The 23,385-nt window shown below is 41.8% G+C and overlaps 1 protein-coding gene across 2 annotated transcripts; it reads left to right on the plus strand.

Annotated features, from left to right (window-relative positions):
* The first annotated feature begins 645 nt into the window (after positions 1–645).
* On the plus strand, positions 646–22,770 carry GPR68 (G protein-coupled receptor 68). Of its 2 annotated transcripts, XM_054971745.1 has the most exons (3): positions 646–729; positions 20,896–21,076; positions 21,161–22,770. In XM_054971745.1, exons 2-3 carry the CDS (start codon positions 21,005–21,007, stop codon positions 22,106–22,108), a joined length of 1,020 nt encoding a protein of 339 aa, XP_054827720.1. In that variant the 5' UTR covers positions 646–729; positions 20,896–21,004; the 3' UTR covers positions 22,109–22,770. The 2 variants fall into 2 exon arrangements, with proteins under 2 accessions (XP_054827720.1, XP_054827719.1); XM_054971744.1 differs by having other exon boundaries at positions 20,896–22,770.
* Positions 22,771–23,385: the final 615 nt, after the last annotated feature.

Genomic DNA, 23,385 nt, shown 5'->3' on the forward strand with positions numbered 1-23,385 from the left:
AAAGGTCTTTTTTTACTGCTTGTGTATGTTCCATCCTGTGCGATGCTGGGGTTTGCATATCCTGTGAGCTGCTTCTGAAGGACCCAGTTCAAGTAAAAAGGTACAGAGTAGGCTGGTTGAAAGATTTTCAGTTGAGCATTGATTCATCCAGGTTCTCAGTACCAGATCTTATGTTTATTTCATTTATACCCCCACCCTTCTCCCTTGTGGGAACTGAAGGCAGCTTATATCATTCTCCTCTCCTCCTTTTGTCCTCACAACAATCCTGTGAGTTGGGTTATGCTGCGTGTGTGTGATTAGTCCAAGATCGCTACAGCATGCTGGCCCATTAATGATGCTGTAACTGTTCCCTACGCTTAGTGATAAAAGTGAGTGAAAATTTCTGGAATGCCATTATAAAATTTTACAGTATGAAAGCAAACTAAAGAAGAGTTCCTCAGAACATGTGCCCAATCTATTGTCTTCACCCCCATTACCTTTGAAATTTTAGCAGCGCTGACTTTCTCCTTAATATTAGTAATAACCTGAACAGCAGCTAAGTCAGTATGGCATGTTCTGCTCCTCCTCCTCCTCCTCTTTCTCCGTCTCACTGACAGCTTTTCTCAGTGCTGGGAGGAGGTTAGTCAGCTAAGAGCCGCAGACAGGAGCAAGAGGGTAAGAAACTCTTGGTGGCTTCGCAGACAGTGGATGTATACATCTCGTCCTTCCAGAAGACGTCGTCTGCTTTGGGTGAGTTTTGCCTCTTACTGCTTTAATAACTTGAACTTTGATCGGCTGTAAATCTAGATGGTACATATACTTGAGGGAACAACTATCTTTCTGACTTCCTTCAGTACTGAAATCATAAAAGCTCTTCTTTCTGAAAAGTTTACAAAGCAGGAACTGGGTTAAATGCAACATCTGAACCACTCGTCTTGAAAGGCAAAGAACTTGTCTGGTTTCCATTGCAAGATATTGAACAGCTTTATGCCCATGTTAATATTCCATCTTGTGATTTATTTCCAGATGGATCAAATCTGTAACAAGTAGAGATTGTGCTTGTAAATAATTTACTCTGATCTTCTAAACAGGGAAGTTAAAAAAAAATCCAGCCTCAAAACGCAGTTGTTGCTTAATCACCTGCTGTTTTATATTCTGGGGAAAACGCAAACTTTACTAACTCCAGACACGACCAGCTCAGTCCATGAAGTCATGCAGGCTACGGAATTCAAGAGGTCTCAAGCTATGCTGGGATACCCCAAAAGGAAGAGGGAGTACAAACGGTTCCTGCTCTCTGAAGGTAGAAGGGATCATTTCACATAATATTTCCAACTGCTGCCCCTTCCCTGACTCTACTGACAAGAGAAAAGAGCTACAGCCAATTGGGAAGGGAAAACCTTTAGGAAGGAGCATACAACCTACTTACCTGCATACAGCAAAATGCACACAACAAGGTTTTTCGCCAGGGCTGCAATGACACTTTTGTTCCAGTCTCTATGAATCCTTCCACACAACATAGCAGGTGTTCATCTGCATGGCAGGCTGATCCAAAACACCCGCCTTTATGAGGTATATTTATGAGGCATATTTTGGTTACAGATGAGAATCACAAGAAAATGTGTAACTTCAGGAACATGGGATTGGCTTTCTTTATTTAGTACACCAGTATAATCATAGGATTTGTTTTGTGTGCATGAAATATTGGCAGTTTTTAAATCCTTAGAGAGAGAAGTATAACAAAATGGGGAAACAACTCTGTTACGTCTTCTTAGGCTGGACAGTCCAATATGTGTGTGTGTCTGAACCACATCTGAACAATTGCTCAGAAAACACCCTTCCTCAGTCAGTTTACCAGAAGTCTTTCCTCTCTCCTGTCAGTCTCCCCCTGCAATCCAATTTCCACCACAGTGAGTAATACAGACATTTATTTATTTGTAAATTGTTCCATTTAGCCAGGAAACAGACCTTTGCCTGTTTAGTCCCTTAAGTCCTGTTCTGATCTTGTACAAACTTTTATTGTTTTTTCATCTCCCTTTGGGCCTGCCTTAAGGGCTGGTCCAAGTGAGGAATAAATTCAAATAGAAAAAGCACCTACGGGTAGGAAATACAAAACACCATTTGCTTCTTCATGTGCCATAACTACATGCATCTATTTTACCGTGTTTGCTGTGCAAGCAGCCAACAGCAACTTCACAATGACTATATAACAAAATTCACATGATTGTCATATAGGATATTATTATTTATTTATTTATATACCACCCTTCAGAACAACTTAACGCCCACTCAGAGTGGTTTACAAAGTATGTTATTATTACCCCCACAACAAAACACCCTGTGAGGTGGGTGGGGCTGAGAGAGCTCCAGAGAGCTGTGACTAGCCCAAGGTCACCCAGCTGGCTTCAAGTGGAGGAGTGGGGAATCAAACCCGGCTCTCCAGATTAGAGTCCCGCGCTCTTAACCACTACACCAAACTGATTCTTGATCTATACATCGTTTGTGTACTATTTCCTATGCACTTCTGCGTGGGATATAAATATTTAAAACTGCTTATTTTTTCGGCATACAGGCAGCCAAATAAGCCAACTTAGGGCCTGTGAAGTTTATTTCACCCTTGCCTTTCTTTGTCAATCCTGAAGAGGCTTGTTTCTCTGAAGAACTATATGGATCTTGGAAAAGTTAACAACAAGTAAAAATGAAGACAGTAAATATCAGGGACCAAAATGGTCAGCCAAATAAAGTCCATCTCAGGAGCTGACACTGAAGATCTCTTGCACAGTGTTAGTTATACAGAAGAATACATCTAGGAAGAGCAATTAGCCAAGCTTGTGAGTTATGTGGTGCTAGAAGAAAAGTGGATGATGCTAGGATTTCTGAGGTGGTGAGTTAGCTATATATCTAATATATAGATATTAGTGCCCCCCCTCCCAGTGTAGATCAAAAAAACCTGCACAACATAGCCACACAACGCTAAGGCGTAGGCTTCTGAAACCCAGGAGAAAACCCAAGTTTGCTGAATGGAAAATCCAGAATGGTAAGCACTGACATCACACAGGAAATGAGCAACATACTAAGTTGCCACAGCAATCCCAAATGCTGTGTGAAAACATGATGGCAATGGCCTCCAATAGCGAGTATGAAGGGGAAGGTAATAACAATAACTGCGCTTATATACTGCTCTTCTAGACAGATTAGTGCCTCACCCAGAGCTATGAACAAGTTAGTGTTACTGTTTATCCCCAAAATACAGCAGGGGAGCTGGGGCTGAGAGGAGCGGCTACTGAGCTCATGGCAGTAGAGGGATTCAACCAGTAGAGTGCTGATTTGCAGCCGAACCACTTAGCCACTGTGTTGTAGAGGAGGTTCTGATTTACTTCCTGCACATGCCTGCTTCTCCTCACATCTTAGCAGCTGAATAGACAAGAAGTCGGGAGGAAGCAAGTTGGGAACAGGTAGGAAGGAAAATTGGGAGGGTGGGCATGGCCAGCACAGCCAGTTAGGAAAAGGGATGGAGGGAGAGTGGAGTCAGAGCAAAAGAGGGAATGTGGGAGGGGGGAGTAAGAGAAGGAGTAGGATTGGCTCTCCCCTATGAGTCCTCACAATCCCTCTTGTAAATCATCTGTCCCTTTTGTCCTCAAAGGAGCTTGGGGCAGCTGACGTATTTTATCCTCACAGTAGCCTGAGGTGGGTTATGCTGAGTGTATGACTGTCCTCCCAAGGAGGTGAATGGCTGAAAAGGGATTTAAGCTGAGCTCTGGACCATCCATCACTCCAGTTTCTACACTCTCTTGTGAGCATGTGTCTGTTGTGCTAAGGAAGTATTGTTGAGGACATTGCCTCTTGTTCTCAGCATTAGCTTAAGTGTGTCTAAAAAAATGGACACAAGATCTTCCTTACTGTCCTAACACATGAACTCTGTCAATTGGTGAATGCCACACAGACTGCTTGTTGCTTCATCTCTGACAGACTTCATCTCTGACAGACTTGGCCCATGCTTCCGTACTTGACTGCGTCTTGCTGTGGCTCAGCTCCCTGTCATCATCTCAGATGGCCTCATTCAAATCCCCAGATGTGCTTCCAATCAGTGACTTAAATGTTTTGCCACATTAGGATACAAGCTAGTACGTTTTCAGTAGAGTAAATGGGCAGGAGGTACAAGTGGCATTCAGCCACTCAAGACTGAGTGACTAAGAGCTGAATAAGTGCCTTCTTGAATGCTTGGGAGGGTGTGGGGGGATTAGAGAGTTGGATCCCACCAACATTTTTGCTCAAGATCACCCATCTCTCCTCCTGTTTACAGCCTTTTGTCTATGTGGGTCCCCTGATCCCCAGTATAACATTTTTGGTGGTCAAAGGGGAATCCTTGTCTTTTTCACTAGCAGAAAGACTAGTTGGACCTAACTCAATGTGTTGTTGCCCTTTAAGATTACTACAGCGTGAGATTTTGTAGGCCTGAAGTGAGCAAAGAAGGTGGTGGCCATGTATACCCGCATGGCAGTGGGGAAAGGCAACATACTAACTTGGCCAGGGATCATGGAAGCAATCCTCTCAGGAGCTCACCTTGTACGCAATTGAGGGAGTTCACAGAACGTAAGTTCACCCTGCAATCCTTTTCTTATCAGACTTCTCAACAAGCCTGTATAGGATTCAGACAAGTTAAGTAATACAAAGTGGGGTTAAAGCCCCTTTGAATAAGCAAATGAAACACCTTGTCATCCTTTGACCCCCCTCCCTCTCCACCTTATGCACCTTTAAAACAGCATCAATTCTTCACACACTTTCCAATATTCTGTGCTTTCTTTCATGAGCATTTACTGTTATTTAGCAGAGATGTGTTTGCTATTAACAGAAGCCGTGATCTTGTCATCCTGGCAGCATTTTATAATTGGTTTTTGAGCTTGTGTTTCCTGTAGTTCTGTGGTCTCAATATGCACCTTAGATTTTTTTCCCATTGCCATTCACATGAACTTTACTAAATGTCATGTCACGATGAATTTTTAAGACTAATTCAGCTAAAACCAGGGCTAAGTCATAAAATCTGTTAGTCATCCACTTTTGTTCTTTTAGGAACAAAACGCTGATGACGCAAGGCCAGCATTCTATTGGAAGATTGTATCTGCTCTTCAAAAGTATACTGCTCTCAAAAGTATGGAATAACGTGAAATGTTGGGGCTCGCCTTGCCGTTTGATGCATCCTAGAACTGAGTTGTTTGTGCTCATAGGGAGATAAGATGGAAAGGAACAAAGAAATGGATCACTGCTCGCAAATTCCATAAGCCTGACGTAGCACATGCAAAGATGCCCATGACAGCCCATCTGTCTGGTGACAATGGCTTGAATCCTATAACATGGTCCCCCTTGCACTTCTCTCTGACCACTGTGAAGTCTTTCCTCTGCTGCTAGCACATCTGCATGCACAAGGGCTCCTTGAAAAATATTGACCTTGCACACATGAAAGACCTGGTGGCAGAGGAACCGAACGCTTTTGTAATGATTTTAAGTAAATGTGTGTATGTGTCTATAAATGCTTGGTGTGCAGGGCTGGTGCGTCCATTGAGGCCAGGCTGACAGCCGCCTCAAGTGCTAAGGTGCTGGGGGCGGGGGCAGGGGCAAGGGCGCGCACCACGGAGCTCAATTGCCCCATGCTGCTGCCGCTGCTGCCAGCACACAGCTGCAGGCCAGGTGCGGCAGGCGGCCGGGGTGGCCTGTGGAGCAACTGAACCGGAAGGCTGGGAGGATGCACGCATGCCGCCCCAGCCACCTGTCGCGCCTGGCTCGCAGCTGCTGCGCCCGGCCAGGAGCGCATGCTGGCGGCGGCAGCGTGGGGCAACTGAGCGGGCAGCCTCCCAGCCCTCCCGTTCAGTTGCCCTGTGCTGCTGCCGCTGACAGCACCAGCAAACAGCTGTGAGCCAGGCGTTGCCGGAGACCAGGGCGGCACGTGGAGCGACTGAGCCGGAGGGCTGGGAGGACACGCGCGTGCCATCCCAGCGGCATGCCCTGCATGTGACGTCACATGCAGTGATGTCGTCATGCAGTCTGGGTGCGCACGTGCGCTTTGCACACATGGGCGTGGGGGAACAACAGCCCTGAAGCTGTCTCAGGCACCAGAAACATTGGCACCGGCCTTGTTGGTTTGGTAAAGGTCCCACATGTTAGAATTGTTAGCACATCTCTGATAGGGGGAATTCTGAGGGTAACTGGAGGGAAGTTACTTCTTTAAAAAGCTTTCCTGGAGAATAAGAACTTGGCCACCAGTACAGGAGATAAAGGACAAAATAGTGGTAAAAATCACTAGAGAGTGGGCAGGGCTGTTTGATTCTCCCCTTGACCAATTCTAATTTTGCTGTTTGGGGACAAATGTTGCAGAAAAACTCCAGGCTTACCTCCACAACACTCCTGTCCTTGACCCAAGTTTAAAGATTATTTCTGCTTGTAAGTGCCTAAAGGACATGTATCCCTGCTGATTTCGCTTAATCTTTCTATGACCTTTGACCCTGTTGATCATTCTATCATATAGAAGTATTTGGAAATAGGATGGGAATTACACAGATTGCTCACTAGTCTTTTTGGTCTGATAAGAATCCTAGTTTCCATTGGGGGTGTTGGGTCATCAGGTCTGGAATCGAAAGTATGGAGTCCTACAACATTTACATCTTACTCGTTAATGAGATCAGTTGCAGCCTCAGCATGTGTTTATCTGCACTTATGTCGATGACACCTGTGATATGATTTTAAGTCATAGTTTCAATTGAGAAATGTTAAGGGATTTACTTTTTATTGCGTGCATATGTTCATAATGAATTGGATTGATTTAAATATGCCTTTATATTCTAGTATCTTGCTTAATTAAAAAAGAGTTTATTTCAATAAATAAAGATTTAAACTCTAAGGAAGCTGCTGTGTATCTTGAAGGGTAAAAGTTAAAACAAGAAAAACCCACATAAATCATTTGTACTGAGAAACAGGTTCTCTAAAGAGAGATCTCTGTTTTCAGACCTTATTTGAAGCTCTGAGTCTTTCCAGAATTTGGAAAATAAATTTCCATGCTGGACAGTTCAGAAGCTGTAATGAGGTATGCATAACTCAATCCGTTGCAAGGTGAAGGTCCGCTGGACATTTCCCCCTCTCAACTTCTAGATGAACATGCTCACAGGACAAAATTCAAATCCAGTAGCTCTTTAGAGACCAACAAAATTTTCCAGGGTATAAGAGTTTGCAAGTCTATCTGACAAAATTAACTTTGACTCACCAAAGCTTATACCCTGGAAATTTTGTTGGTCTTTAATTCTAAGGTCTCTGACTCTAAGGGCAAAACTAGACATGATGGCACACTTGTGGCAGCCATGAGGACACTCATAACGTCTAGTTTGGCTCTAATTTTGTTCTGCTACTACGGTCTAACATGGCTACCCGCCTGAGATTATGCTCACAGGACAAGAACCAGCCTGATGCCTACCTCCATGATCACACTCCCATCGCTTGGGTTCTGTTCTGTTCCCTCTCTCCAAGCATAAAGGCCTTCCAACATTCTTCTGGAAGATTCTGGGCCTTTTAAAAATAATGGCTGTATGTGGATATTGGCAGGGGGTGGTGGCAGTTTAGTGGGACTTGCCTCTTTTATTGATAACTGGAGTGTTGTTATTAATGGGAGAGCGGTTGTGGGCTGGTCTTCATGTCTCCTCCTTCTGGAGTTCACCTGGTTAGTGCTGGGGTTCAGCTGGTTAGCTGCTATAGCATAGTGGTTAAGTGGTTGGGCTGCAACCAGCACTCTGCTTGTTCATGTTCCTCTACTACCATGAGCTCAGCAGGTGGCCTTGGGTAAGCCACTTCTCTCAGCCCCAGCTCCTAGCTGTATTGTGTGGATAATAATAATAACACTGACTTTGTTCACTACTCTGTGTGGGGCACTAATCTGTCTAGAGGAACTGTATATAAGCATTGTTATTATAGTAGTAGTTGTTGTTGTTGGTTGCCTAGCAACCTAATAAGCTGCTGCTGGTCATCAGACAGACTTGGACTGGGTACACACGGCCAGCACTAACAACTGCTTAGGCCACAGGAGAGGACATAGATGTTGCTAGGGACCAATCAAATAAGGGGTGTGTACACACAATAAGTAAGCCAGCTGTTAGGCAACCTGGGGTGACTATTGCACTAATTTAACAAAGTAGCAACCAGTTCAGCAAGCCTGTAACTTGGTAACTGGTTAGGGCACAGGACAAGACACCAGAAGAGAGAGCAATGGAGTAGGAAACCTACTACAGGAAACCTACTATTAGTGGCAACCTAATTAGTAGAAATAAGAATTACTCCTTGCGCAATAGAGTGCTGACCATCACTGGCTCAGGCTTTTAGGGAGAGAAGAAATCAAAAGGGGAGAGGTTAGGGAAGGAAATAGAAAGGAAGAAGCTGCTGCTGTTGGGGCTCTGTTGTGGGAAGTATTGTTATCTCTTGTGGGGGTTTATTTATTTTTATATCCTGCCTTTTCTTAAAGCTCAAAGCAGCTAACTTTGCTTTAAAAAGTCATTTAAAACCAAGATAAAACCCAAGCATGAACAGGTACCACTTACCCTCTTACTAAACACACTATTTTTTTATCACAACAGCGACAGTGCAGCAAAATACACAACAGAGTTACAATGTAGCAACCAGATTCCAAGCAGCAATGGTAAGAAACCAGTTGCCAGAAGAGAGGAAAGCCAAGTCAACCAACCTGAGTTCTGCCTTGCAAGCTTCCCCACATGAGGGCACTTGTGCATTTCCTTCAGGCTGATCTTCTATAGGGTTAAGGCCTCTCCAACAAAGCTCAAGAGCAAGCAGAAGCACACTGTGTGCTGTGAGGAGTGCTACTTGGCAGTCCAGGTATGAGCCTGCCGGGTCACGAGAGGCTTCCTAAGTAAGCACTGGTACCTTGAACTGAGCGCTGAAGCATACAGGCAACTAGAAAAGTTATGTTATAACCAGCATGCTATTTTCATGAATGGCTCCCACCAGTAAACAAAAGATGGGTTGCACTTTTACTAGCTGAAGCTTCCAAGATTCACATACTGTTAAGGCAGCTTAGAGGGCACAGGTGCCTGTGTTAGAATGGCCAAGTCAGTTGAGTGCAGAAGGGAGGATAACCTTTGTATCAATTGTATATGACAGAGTAAGCCCCTAGGAACAGCACTAGTCTGTTTCTCCAATAGTAAGGCTGAGTCGAGGAAAGCCCCCATGCTCCTTCCATGGTCTACTTGAGACAGCTGCACCCTCATCCACTTGACCACTGCACCCAGATACTTGTTCAGGTCAGGGACAGCCACTTCTGGAGGCTTTGTTAACTACTATGAAATGCATTAGGATTTCATAACCACACCGACACATACCTAAAGCCATCTGTGTAAAATTTCCTTTGTCAAAATCCTAGTCTCTTATCTTGGTGACATCCTTTTATACTAAACGATATTTGTCATCTACAAAGACATCGCTAAGATTTTTAATCATGCAATGTTTGCTAAAGCCAATTTAGGATGCCCTTGCACACCTTCATAGATAAGACCATAAATCTTTAAAAAATGTTTAAAAACTAGTACAAGTTAGAGAAACACATTACACTTAGTCTTTTCTAGTAATTAAAAAAAACATTTATCCACTCTTTATCCACAATTACTAGGACATCTGTATTTTTCCACAACTTGCTAACAAACTGCATTAAAGGTCATACAAAGTTCATCAAAATACACATGTATAACTAGAGTATATATAATTCCATATCTCTATGACAACCTGGTTAGGATTTTGTTTTGTATTCCAGCTGCAGATTAAAGAGATGAGGCCAACTGTCTTGGAGATAGCTGACCGGAGGCACGGGCATCCTTAACTGGCCATGCAAGGGGCAAATAGGCTCTATGCCAAGTAGCTACTGGCAATGCTACCCTATTATCCCCTCTCCACTAATCATATTTGAGTCGAGAAAGCTGTCTTCTTTTGCAAAATGAGGATGCAGGCTTCTATCTTGATGCCTGCACACCACGGATGAATAGCTGTTTTTCTGCAGCATTTTTCTCCATTGAGGAACTTCCCGCCATTCATGGTGATATCGTTAAGTGGAAGAAGTAAATGTCTGACTTGCTGTCCCTCCCCTGCCCACCTGTGACCATCCAAATTCATTGTGATAGCCAAGTTAGTGCTAGTCTGAAACAGCTTTAAATACTACACATTAGTTTGCAATATAGCATATGTTTTGGTAGGCTACAGCCTGCTTCTTCAGGATCCTTAGTGATGAAAAGATGAAGCTTTTATTTTGAGGGAAAGAATGTTCCCTGTTGTTTGCTTAAAAACATGATCTCTTTGCTCTGGACATTTTATGCAGAGCGCTGGCAGATTGTTTGAGCAAACTTCTGATAACTGAGAATGGCACATTTTCCCAACAAGAACAAGCACATTGATGTCACTGTTGAAGCTCCCCAATGGCGTGCTGCTTGTGTTATTTGATGAAAAGCACATCTTCAAGGCATTAAATCTAAGTCCCACAGCAGATTGCGTGTGTTTGCGTATTTTTGCTTTGCAAATAAGAGTTACTGTACTCTCCGGTAAAGTATACATCTGCTTTTGATTGCTTTCAGATAGGATAATGGAAGCAGCAATAGTAGTAATATTCCCTGCATGTAATAAATATGTGGTTTGGTACATGGGCTAATTCTGGCATTTTTGTAACTCTTTCCATTCCTGAAGAAATATAGGTAGTATGAGCTCCATGGATTTTTGCGGCGGGGGGGGGGGGGCTCCTCCATGAGCAATAATCTAGATCCCTTCTTTTGCTATAGATTTGTTCTGATTTTTTTTTCTTCGTGTGATCTTTTAACATGAATTTCTTCATGGAGGGAAAATGTAATATCTGAATTAGCCCTATATGGAGCTGTGAGAGTGTCATATCAACATTTTCCATTCTTATGTCAAAATGAGTCCTTGGAATTTGCATAGACTTGAAAACTGCTACTCCGCCTAAAGCGGCTTAACCATGCCATTCCTGAACTGTAGCAATGGGTGCAGCAGGTTAATTACATGGTTATTTCCCATTCTAGCATTACACCCTTTCAGGTAGCAAGAGAATGAGAAAGCAAAGGAGAGAATTGGAGGGAATCTGGGAGAGCTCTTGAGTAGGGGTCTCCATGTGATTGTAGCGTCAGTCAAAACTAGCAGCTGCTATAGTCAATTGGAGGTTTCATGCCACATGGAATGGAGGCTTCATACCACATGGAAGCTCTTTTAAAGCTTTCTGTATCTGCTGAACCTAAATGCTTTTTTAAAAAGGATTTCAAGCATGCTTAGGACTGCAATCAGAGTCTTTTAAATAATGCAGCACTGGGGCTTTTACTCCTGATTAACCCTTGCAGGACTGCACAGTCCTTTTTATCATGTTTCTATTCTAAATGAGATCACAGGTCTTCCACAACTGACAGCTTATGTGTTGCATTTGAACAAGCCAGTGGTCTTGAATCCTGCCAGAGAAGTAGAAGTAACAGCAGGAATCAAGACATTTTGATACTGTACACTAAATCCCCAAAGACCTATTGATCGGTTGCTCTATCGCATTTTATCCCACCCTTCCTCTAAGGAGCTCAGGATTGTGCACATGGCTCTCGCCACCTCTGTTTTATCCTTGCAACAATCCTATAAGGAAGGCTAGATGGGTAGAGAACACTTCAAGGCTGTCCAGGGAGATTCGTGGTGGCTGAACTGGGATTAACCTGAGTCCCTCTGGTCTTAATCTGAAAATGTAATCATATTACTCTGGTTTTCAACTAACTATGAAAGAACTCGTGGGGGGGCGGGGTTTGCAGCTGCTCTCCTGCTTCTACTTTTTCTCAGCATTTACAGTTAAAGTTACTAGACGAGGAGGATGTTGCAATGCTGCCACCGCATCTTCCTTGTTAGTAGCACAAATGTCAGCACAAGGTCTCAATCTAGTGGTCTGATGGTGCTGCCAGATCTTTTCTGTACGTGTGGATCACTCAGGAGACTTAGTAAACTTCATGGAAGTAGGCTATGTCAGAGCCATCAATGATCTGGAGAAGTTTTGTTCCCTTTTCACTTTCTTCCTGATCAGGTGACCTTCTATCTTGGGTCTTCCCTACCCACAATTTACCTAGTTATTTTCTCTCCTCTTGACAAATTTGCCACTGTCATTTCCATAACTTTCCCACTACCTTTTTCTTTAAACCACCCAAGACCTAAATGGCCTAAGCAGCTGTTTAGCACCTTTGCTGAGAACTGGTTTGCCTCTTCCTGTTCCAAGGAACCACAGGTATGGACTGAACGGCAAGGCTTGCAGCCTGTCTCTTCAGATAAGCCAGCCAATGACTACGCCCCAAGATGTAATTTTGGGTTATTGTTTACTGCTTCATCTATATAGTTCCCCCCCCCCTGTTGTATGCACTTTTGAATCCCTTTGGGAAGAAAATAAGTACTTAAACGAACAAATAAGACTTTATAAATAGCTAGCTGCCAGGAATGCAACCCAAGTAGCAAGTCCATTTCTGTGAGGTATTTCTGTCATTTCTGGTATTTTTCTTTCTTAAGAGAGAATATATATGGGAAGGGTTGTCTGTGTGTTGGGGTGTGCATGAGTGGGTGTTAAAGACTTGCACTAGATTCAAAGAAATATGTACAATCTGTCCCCTTGATTGCCCCCCCCAAAAGTCCAGTGCTACTTTCATACTATGAGAAGCTGGCTGTCTAGCATCTGATCAAGATGGCTAGGTATATTAGTCTGTCTGTAGCAGTAGAAAAGAGCAAGAGTCCAGTAGAATCTATAAGACTAACAAAATTTGTGGTAGGGTATGAGCTTTTGTGAGTCACAGCTCACTTCTTCAGATACAGTTTTTGAAGAAGTGAGCTGTGACTCATGAAAGCTCATACCCTACCACAAATTTCGTTAGTCTTATAGGTGCTACTGGACTCTTGCACTTTTCTACTCTTTGGCATCTGTATCATTTCCCCCAGTGAACTCAGTATATGATCTTTGGGAAATTCCTGAAACAGGTCTAGTTTCTTATCTGTAAAATGGGTGCAGCTGCAGCATCCCTTACAGAGTTGTTGAAAAGGCAAACACAGTCAATATCGTTTCATTAGCTAAAATAAACTTCTCATACAGCTGCAATCCTGCCCAGTTTGTTTAGACAGAATTGGCATGCAACATTCACTTTAAAAGCCTCTTGCTGCTGCTGTTGGCTTGCTTTGGCTATATCTGGACCTCATCCATGGTTCATGTTACAAACGACCAGCATTGTTAGATCTGTTGGGATAGGACTGAATTGAGAGGAAATTACTTGGTTGAACACAAGAGAATTTGAAGCAGGAGTCAACATTTTGAAGGAAACTGTGTATTATGGCTTTTTCACCTGAAAGCTTCAAAATGGACTCAAAATTATTGACAACACTCATGAGCTAAAATACTGTGCTTTTCTCTCTACTTACTTGAAAAGTGAAAATTTACAAAGCATGTGCTTGACACAAACAGCACGCTGTAGTGTAAGCCTAGTCCCATGATTTGGTCTGCAGCCCCACACGCCACCAGGAAGCAGAAATCAACAAACACATTTAAACATCTGTATTGTGATTTACTGGATTTGAACTTTATAGCTTTTTTAAAAAAAATCTGTATTGTTTTTATACCTTGTATATCAGCTTGTTTGCCTTTGGGTAGGTTAAAAAATGTCATAAATATACACAATCCTTTTGCAGGGACTGCTGTGAGTCTAAACCAGCCAGTAGCTAGCTGGCTTCCTAAAGTTTATATGCAGGTAATTCTCTAAGAGATTCATTGCAGTCCTGATCCTGCCATACTCTTCTTCCTCAATACCCAAACACTGTGCATGACAGCTGGCTTTTACTTACCATTTTATTGTTTCTTAAGAGTATAAATATCCCTTCCTCCCATCCTAAAACAAAACCTTTGGGGTGGATTACATATTTTAAAAACAAATTTAAAAAAGCATCACCATTAGGGATGTTCACATATTTGTGGTGAATATGTTCAGCTTTCAACACACATGATCATTCGTGAACTGAGCTTTATGATTTGAGCCTCTTCTCACATTGCCTTTGTCTGATTTGACCAGGAGAGCCTAGTATATGATATTCCATCTCCAGATGCAAAGACCCTGAGAAATGCGCTTATGGACAGCATTTGCTTTAATTGACTGCTGGGCAATAAATCCAACGGTACTACTTTGCCTTAGATTTTGTGCCTGTTCTTTGGATCCTTACTACAAAAGCATTGCTCTCACGTATCTGCAGGACAGCCTCTCCTGCTACGTTTCACTGCAACAGCTCTGCTCACCTGAACAAAGCGTCCTGAAGATGCCACCCTACAAACAGGTAAAACTGGCAACTGCCTGCTCATGTGCATTCTCCGTGGCGGCTCCAACATTGTGGATTGGCCTGCCTGAGACTATTAGGAAGCCCTCTCTCCCCCCACCCCCCCACACATATTGTTTTACAAAAGCAGAATTGTTCAGGAGGGCTTTCTTGCAGAAAAAGCAATGCTGGGTATAATGGTTTGACTTTCAGTTGTTTCAGTTTTTCCCTCTGTTCTACAATCCCAGCCCAGCTGCATTTTTCGTCTTACTAGGAATCTTTGCTATTCGATTCAAATGTTATAATTACAGATTAACTGAAAATGTTATTTTTAAATCATAGGTTTATGAAAATAAGTAAATGAAACTCCCAATGTCTGTTGACCAGACCTGGGGAAAATGTATCAGTTGGTTAGCCCTCTCCTATAGGTTCAATTGCCCACCCAGGGCAAATATTCATGTTTTGTGTAGATCTGTGATCATTTTAGAGATTTTTTAAATAGACTGCAGAAACTGGAGTTTTGATTTCTACAGGGAAACAGGGTTTTAAGCCTCCCACCCACCCCTGGTTATTACCACAAAGCTGTTGGAATAAAAGTATGAGGTACTCACAGCTCCCCCCACCCCCACCCCCACCCCAGTGATAACAGCACCTTGAAGTTAGTCAATTTTGCATGGAAAAATGGTACAGGGGAAGGGTTTTAAAGTTTCTGTCTCCTTCACTCCCAGCCAGCCTCCCTTAGAAATGCCGCCCTAGCCATTGCAATTGGATTCCTTTAGGAATGACCTCATCCATAAAGGTCACTGGGAGGTGTAGTGTAAGCCACTGTCCCTCAGCCTAACCTACCTCCAGAGCCACAGAGTTTTTGTTGGCAAAATAGAATATGGTAACCACATGTATGTTACTCTGACCTTCTTGGGGAAAGAGTAGGATTTGGATGTGATAAATGAGGGTGGAAATAAAACACAGGCACAATTTGGACTTTAAAGATTATAGGTCAAACCCTTCCAGCTAAATATCAAGGGATTTGCAGGTAACCCTGTTGGTACTGAAAACAGAGATATTTCTAGAGAATGACCACTCAGCTCTCATTTTTATATTACAATGGTGGTTGACATGACTTCTGGGGTTAAATATGGAGAACAAACTTCCTATTTAGGGAGAAATTTTTTTCAGTACCACAATGTAATATAATTTTGTATCCTAGCACTCTGCTCAGCAAAGTTCAAAGCCCTCCTCCAGCCTAAGGAGTCTTCCTCCAAAGTAAGTGATTCTGAAGCCACAATCTACAGATAAAGCTAGAATTGTCTAACTGCTGGCAATCACAATTAACCATTCCTTGTTTCTTTGAAATCATTTATTAAAATGCTTTTTAAAATTGTGATTTGTGACTGTGGTGACTGCCATTCTACTCTAGGCCTTATTTCTGCCATTCTACTCTAGGACTTACGAAGATCCAAGAAACATATATTTCTATTATTTGGCAATAATGGATAGAGCTGCTTTTTGCTCCTCCTTCTCCCTTCTCCTTTTATAAGCACCATTTATGAAGACTTGTGACTATTTTACACTATTCAAGCTGCTTCTATTAAAACCGATTGGCTGTAAAGGAACTTGTTGTTGTCCATATTGTTGTTGCTGAGGTTGTTCAGCTGTTGTTGGCTTGTGCCCAGTTCTCTTTTTAGTAGGTTTCCTGTTTAACATTGGCTTTTTAATTGCATGTTGTGAGTGCTGTATTCAGCCTTTGAGCCCGTGCCTAGTTAGGTTTTGTTTTGTTTTTAAGGAAACTTGTTTCCTGAGAGGGTACGTCCCTTATGAAGATTCACTATAGGTGGGAGAGAAATCAACAACAGGAAACAACATAGGAAGAATGAATGAAATAATGTTATTTTGCAATATATGGAATATTGTGTGATTTAATATGAAACAGTAGGTTTTGGCTAGGGCTTACTGAGTATCTTCTCTAATTTAAGTATTTACTTCGAAAATTAGCACATTCAGTGCTGTGAAACAAATATGGATCCTCCTCTGGGGGCTGCTGCTCCTCCATGCCATCTTTCTTCTCCTCCTTCATGGCCCTTGATCTTATTTTCCCATAGTGCCACTTAACCCAGTTACTAGTGAATCCACATTATTTTGCTTGTGAGAAGTCATAGTATGGTTGTTGTGGGTTTTCCAGGCTGTATTGCCGTGGTCTTGGCATTGTAGTTCCTGACGTTTCGCCAGCAGCTGTGGCTGGCATCTTCAGAGGTGTAGCACCAAAAGACAGAGATCTCTCAGTGTCACGGTGTGGAAAAGATGTAGGTTATTTGTATCTACTCAGGAGGGGTGGGGTTGAGCTGAGTCATCCTGTAAGAGTTTCCCAGGGTGTGGAATGCTAATGGCGGGAGGCTTCACTGTATCCTGAGGAGGTTCTTTTGCATATGGATTGGTACTTGATGTGCTAATCTTCTCTGCAGGACTATTGTCGGGTGTAGAGTGTTTTGTTAGCCTGGTGTTTTTCAGAACTGGCAACCATGCTCGGTTCATTCTTAAGGTTTCTTCTTTCCTGTTGAAGTTTTGCTTATGCTTGTGAATTTCAATGGCTTCCCTGTGCAGTCTGACAAAGTAGTTGGAAGTGTTGTCCAGTATTTTGGTGTCCTGGAATAAGATACTGTGCCCTGTTTGAGTTAGGCTATGTTCAGCCACTGCTGATTTTTCAGGTTGTCCAAGTCTGCAGTGTCTTTCATGTTCTTTTATTCTTGTCTGGATGCTACGCTTTGTGGTCCCGATGTAAACTTGTCCACAGCTGCAGGGTATACGGTATACTCCTGCAGAGGTTAGGGGGTCTCTACTGTCTTTTGCTGATCGTAGCATCTGTTGTATTTTTCGGGTGGGTCTGAATACTGCTTGAAGGTTATGCTTTTTCATAAGCTTTCCCATCTGATCAGTAATTCCTTTGATATATGGCAAAAACACTTTTCCTGTGGGAGACTGTTTTTCTTTGGTTGTTTGATTCATCCTGGGTTTGATTGCTCTTCGGATTTCATTTCTGGAGTAGCCATTTGCCTGAAGTGCGTGGTTTAGATGATTAATTTCCTCATTGAGAAAGTGCGGCTCACATATCCGTCTTGCACGATCCACTAAGGTTTTCATTATGCCTCTTTTCTGTCGGGGATGGTGATTGGAGTTTTTGTGTAGGTACCGATCAGTGTGAGTTGGTTTCCTGTAGACCTTGTGACCTAACTGAAAGTTTGCTTTGCGGATGACCCAGGTATCCTCAGGTAACCTCCTCAGGATACAGTGAAGCCTCCCGCCATTAGCATTCCACACCCTGGGAAACTCTTACAGGATGACTCAGCTCAACCCCACCTCCTGAGTAGATACAAATAACCTACATCTTTTCCACACTGTGACACTGAGAGATCTCTGTCTTTTGGTGCTACACCTCTGAAGATGCCAGCCACAGCTGCTGGCGAAATGTCAGGAACTACAATGCCAAGACCACGGCAATACAGCCCGGAAAACCCACAACAACCATCGTTCTCCGGCCGTGAAAGCCTTCGACAATAAGTCATAGTATAATTACCTAAGGCTGGTTTTAATATTCTGAAAAACTATTGTCAGTACCATCTTGAATTGCCTTCTAACTCAGTTAAAACCTGCAAGAGTCCTTACGTTCACTTCTACTAGATATAGATTGAGCTGTTAGACTAAACAGGGACAAGTGCTAGAAGTCTTTTTGAATGTACTCAAGGATTATCCATTCAAAAAAGTTTGCATCAGTTTGAAGAAAAGCAGAGGAGAGAACGCTCAATTCTCTGCTGTAAAGATGTATTCCAAATCTGTTGTGTAAGTTCTTTACGATGTAGATTTCTCCTGGGCTGGCAAAATTACTGTTTTACAATTTATAGTCATAGTTGTTTGAAAAATAGCTACAAGGGAAAAGGAAGCTGAAGAGACACGGGAAATTCCAAGTGCAGATCGGTTCATTCCTTTAGGTGATGTAATGAGTAATAATGTGTCTTTATTTGTACAGTGAAAATTGTGCATTGATGACTAATTAGCCTTGTGTTTCATTTAAACAAGGATTAGTTGTATTAGAAAAGTGTTTAAATTAGAAATATCTGAAATTTCCACCATAGATAAGAGATTTCCTCCTCCTAAAGGAAATCTGTACATTGTCGATGGGCTGGATATAAACTCTTGGAAATGGTGTTGGCAGAAGTAGATCTTTCTCACCTACCCTTTCCATTAGGATTCCCCTGCCTCTACCTTAAAACTTCTGGAAACAGATGGGGGACCCTCAAAAAAGACTATGACGTTGCACAGTAGGCTGCAGCAAGAAGGGGGAATGAGAAGATATTTCCTCCACTCTGTATTTATTTGTTTATTTATTTATTTATAGTCCTCTTTTCTCACTGAGACTCAAGGCGGATTACATAGTGTGAGATTAGTACAATCAGTGGCAAGGACAAGGGCAGTCATTTCCATACAGTGTCAAGGACATTTCCATAAACAATGTCTTGGGGTAAATGAATACAATATTTCTGTAATATTTTTGGGTTCCCAGTTAAAGAGCACCAGGATAAGGAATGGCCTAAAATAACTTTAATATGAACAGCTGCTAAAATGTACAGCAATGTCAAAGCCTAGTTCTAGAATCAGGGCCATATGATAGTGCAAGTCCAGAAATTACCAGTTCCGCAACACTGTGAAATATGTCAGTCTCTAAATTATAAATTCTGTCACTACAACTCACTCTGGCACAAGTGGAGGTCCTACTCACGGAGCCTTCTCCACTCAAGCAAGAGTCAGCAGCATCGAATTTTCAGGATTTCCTAGAATTATGTCTCATTTGGCCCTAACTCCTGCTAAAATAATAAATGGAACAAGTTGATGCTTTCTATTGGAGCGAATCATGATTCTCGTTTGCTGGACTGGGCCATTGTCTCTTCATCTTTAGCACTACAGGGACTGCATTTGCAGGCCATTCCCATCATTAGGATTAGATGTTAGGAAGTTCTGTCTCTTTCTAATTACTTTCAGAATCTGTTTGGACTAGTGGTCAGAGCTACAGGTGGAGATTTTGTTTTGTCATGTCCCGTTTCTGCCATGGATTTGTTCTGTGACCCTGAGAAGACAGAATTTCTTGGCTTAAGTTTCTAAAAAATGAGAATAACGATGGCCCCATTCAAAAAGCTCCTGTCAGAGCAGAATATAATAAAAATTATAACAAGCACTTCAAATGTACTAAAAATAGTACATGATTAGGAATTACTGGCAGTATTGCTATCATATAAAATACTTGTGAAGCTGAGTGTATGAAGGCACTGATCTGAGTATGGTACACGCTTATAGGATGTAGCAATGGCCAAGAGGTTACTTGGTTTTGAAGGGTGGCGGTATAAGAGAATCACTTCAGGGAAGTAGGTCCATCAATGGCAATTTGCCATGATGACTGACCTCCATGTTCAGATGTGGTATTATTGTGAAATACAATTGGTAAAATATAGTAGCAGGTGGTCTGGATTTGGTACCCCAATATTAACCCGTGCAGTTCAATAAATTACCCCTATTCCACCAATGAGAGATTCAGGACACTGAATACCATTCTCTTAATTGCCGTTTCATGTCATTGGAGTTTTAAAGAATTAGCCAATAGCTTATCTTTCTATCAGTCTAAAGCTCCTATGTACTTACCCTGAAAGTTGTCTCTTCCTATCCTTTGATTGCTAAACAATAGAAGCAATCTCCTGCAAAGAAAGCTGCATTCATTTTTGCATTGAAATAAAGGACTTACTTCCAGGTAAGTTTTTTCTATAAAGCTAAGGATGCTACCAGCTGCATTCAGCTTGTAGCTGGCTGAATGTCCCAAGGTCTTCTGTGCTGTTCCATACTATAATCTGAGCTTCACCTTTGTAATGAAGACATTTCTTTTTAATTTAGGGACACAAAATCTGGTTTTGAAGCTTCAGTAATTAACATTATGTATATTTGCCTATCTTTTAATAGTCAAGTATTTGGCTAAAAGTAAATGTTTACTGCCTTTTCTTTATTTTGTATTAATCCGTTTTTACTAAGTGAATCAGTGTTCTGACCACGAATGATTCCAATAGTGTTCTAACATCATAATTAGGCATAATTTGGAAAAGCTACTGGGTAAATTCTGTTGGTGGTTGGAAAGAACTGAAAGAAACCAAAGTATTCTAGACACACATCTTTAATTCATAGTAATTACTAGCAGTTGGTAATCACAATGTCCTGTTGCTCTCAATTATATGCGTAACACAACAGGGTTGGTAATTACCAGCCACCAGTCAACTGTAGTTTGTGGTGGGTTTAGTGACAGTGGTAAATAATGGTCGCAAACTTTCGTTTTAATCATGCCGTGGTGTTCTAAACTAAAGACTTCCAGAGCTATGACAATTATGTATTCATTATTATCATTGTGTATGCCTAATTTAAATTTACTAGTCCAGGCCTAAAATTAAAAGAAAGCTATACGTTTGTTTCAGTGAGTATAACTGCAGATTGTTAAGAAAATAGTTTTGATACATTTTATCAGCTTTCATTTGCCTTGTGTTTCTTTCTCAGATGTCTACAAGTAGCAAGACTCCTGTGAAGAAAACACAGAAATAATGAAATGGTAGATTAAAATTTATGCCTACCTTCTTAGGATCATTGGGACTGCTGACTGCGGAAGATGGAGAACCTTTCAGAGGATGTGATAGAAAACAGTACTGTGAATTGCACCATTGATCACAGAATACATCAGGTATTATCACCTGTGGTATACATACTTGTCTTTGTGGTAGGACTCCCAGCCAACTGTCTTTCACTGTACTATGCCTACTTGCAGGTTAAGGTCAAGAATGAACTGGGAATCTATCTTTGCAACTTGACTGTAGCAGACCTGCTTTACATCTTTTCCCTGCCCTTTTGGCTCCAGTATGTCCTACAGCATGACAACTGGACCTATAACGAACTCCTATGCAAAATTTGTGGAATCCTCTTGTATGAAAATATTTATATTAGTGTGGGTTTCCTCTGCTGCATTTCAATTGACCGTTACCTAGCTGTGGTGCACCCTTTTCGCTTCTATCAATGTCGCACAATGAAGGCTGCTGTTGTGGTGAGCATTGTCATCTGGACCAAGGAAATTCTGACATGTTGTTTGGTTTTTAAGCACGGTGAAGTGAGTAAAGACTTGGAGAGCCATGTGGTGTGTTTTGAGCATTATCCCATCAAAACCTGGGAACACAACATCAATTATTACCGTTTTGCTGCTGGATTCATATTCCCATTTTCTTTGCTACTTTTTTCTTATTATGGCATTTTGAGAGTTGTACGCAAGAGTCATGGCACTCAGAAGAAGAAGAAGATTCAAATTAAACGTCTGGTTTCAAGCACGATTGTTATTTTCTTGGTTTGCTTTGGGCCGTATCATATTCTATTGTTGGTGCGTAGCCTCTTTGAGAAGAACTGTGAGTTTGCTGCAACAATCTTTAACATCTACCATTTTTCTCTCTTGTTAACAACTTTCAACTGTGTTGCAGACCCAGTATTGTATTGCTTTTGCAGTGAGAGCACCTACCAGGACTTTGCCAAAATAGGAGACACCTGTTTAAGGTGCCTAAGATGTACGCAGATAGAAACAAAGGAATCTTACCAGCTGAACACTCCAGAAACCTTCAGAAAAATTAAAAAACAGGCTGAGCAGCAGCCAGAGTTGCTAAATAAAACACATGTTGTTCATGAAATGGAAGAAACATCAATCAACACTTTTCCAAAAGGAAAAGAGATCTAATATCTCCATGCATGTATTTGGTCACTTCTCTTTTTGGTACATAACTGTATGGGAATCATTTGTTGTACTCTGTAAAGGGATCTATAGTTTAAAAAATATAATAAACTAGGCAAAGCTAATTTTTTTTCCACGTGGAAAATTCCCTAGTTCCTCCATAGTCATTCAGAGCTTTATCACAGGGCTGGGCAATTATACAAACAAGTCACCCTTTGCAGTTCAGTATCATCCTATATATACAGTATCTCTAATCAGGGAAGCAAGCTATTTTATCTGAGGAGGGGCTTGAGGAAATAAAAATATTCAGTATTGTAGATTTTAAGTGTGCTGGTGAGTCAAGCCAAAGGTCTACCCAGTCTGACATCCTGTTTTCTACAGTGCTGAGGTGCCCACAGAAGAGCACATGGGCCAGAGCCGTCTCCTATTGTTGCTCTGCAGCAACTGGTATTCTGAGATCCACTGCTTCTGAACAAAGATGGGCCATTTATGTGACACTGACCCTACGTCCTTTTTATCACATTTCAGAAACCAATTAAAATTAGAGTACTTAGTATTGTCCAGTAACAAAGACCTAGTTGGGAGAATTCAGAGCATCAATTCTGTACCATAACACATGCATGTTCCTTCAGATGTAATAGTTTCTTTGTGGACAACTGAACAAATAACCAAATAAACTGTAGAATTCTTTATAAACAGCTCTGTTACAGCTCTGAGTCATGTTTAAATGATTACGAGAGGGGACCTGTAAAGATTTGCAGGAAAAGGTGAAACTGCACCCTCCACCCGCATTTCTGGGTTCATCTCTACTTTCCCCCACACCCTCCTTCCTGCATCTAGCAGCCACTGCTTTCCAGAGGCAACTTTTCACAACACTGAGGCCTCCGTCTCATGCCACGCATTGGAATTTGGGGAAATTACTGCCCTCTTTCAATTACTATTAACCCATATGGCAACTAATGTTTGGAACAAGGCACTAAAACCTACAACTGATTTTTCCCAAAGCACAATTTATTAAATTATAAGTTGCCAACCTAAAATGGAAACAGAGTTCTCACAAGGCCATTTCTGTTTTGAGGAATGAAGATATATTGTCAAAATAAAATCTATACTATCCTTCAAGAGGATTATTTTTTAGTTACCCATTCAATAATTTCATGTAGGTGGCTGTGTTCGTCTGCAGTAGAACAACAGGATTTGAACCCAGTGGTTCCTTAGAGACCGACAAGATTTTCAGGAGCTAAGCTTTTGAGAGTCAAAGTTCTCTTCTTCAGATACTGACA

Source organism: Eublepharis macularius, chromosome 2 (assembly GCF_028583425.1).
Source record: "Eublepharis macularius isolate TG4126 chromosome 2, MPM_Emac_v1.0, whole genome shotgun sequence".
In the NCBI taxonomy this organism is placed as follows: Eukaryota; Metazoa; Chordata; class Lepidosauria; order Squamata; family Eublepharidae; genus Eublepharis; species Eublepharis macularius.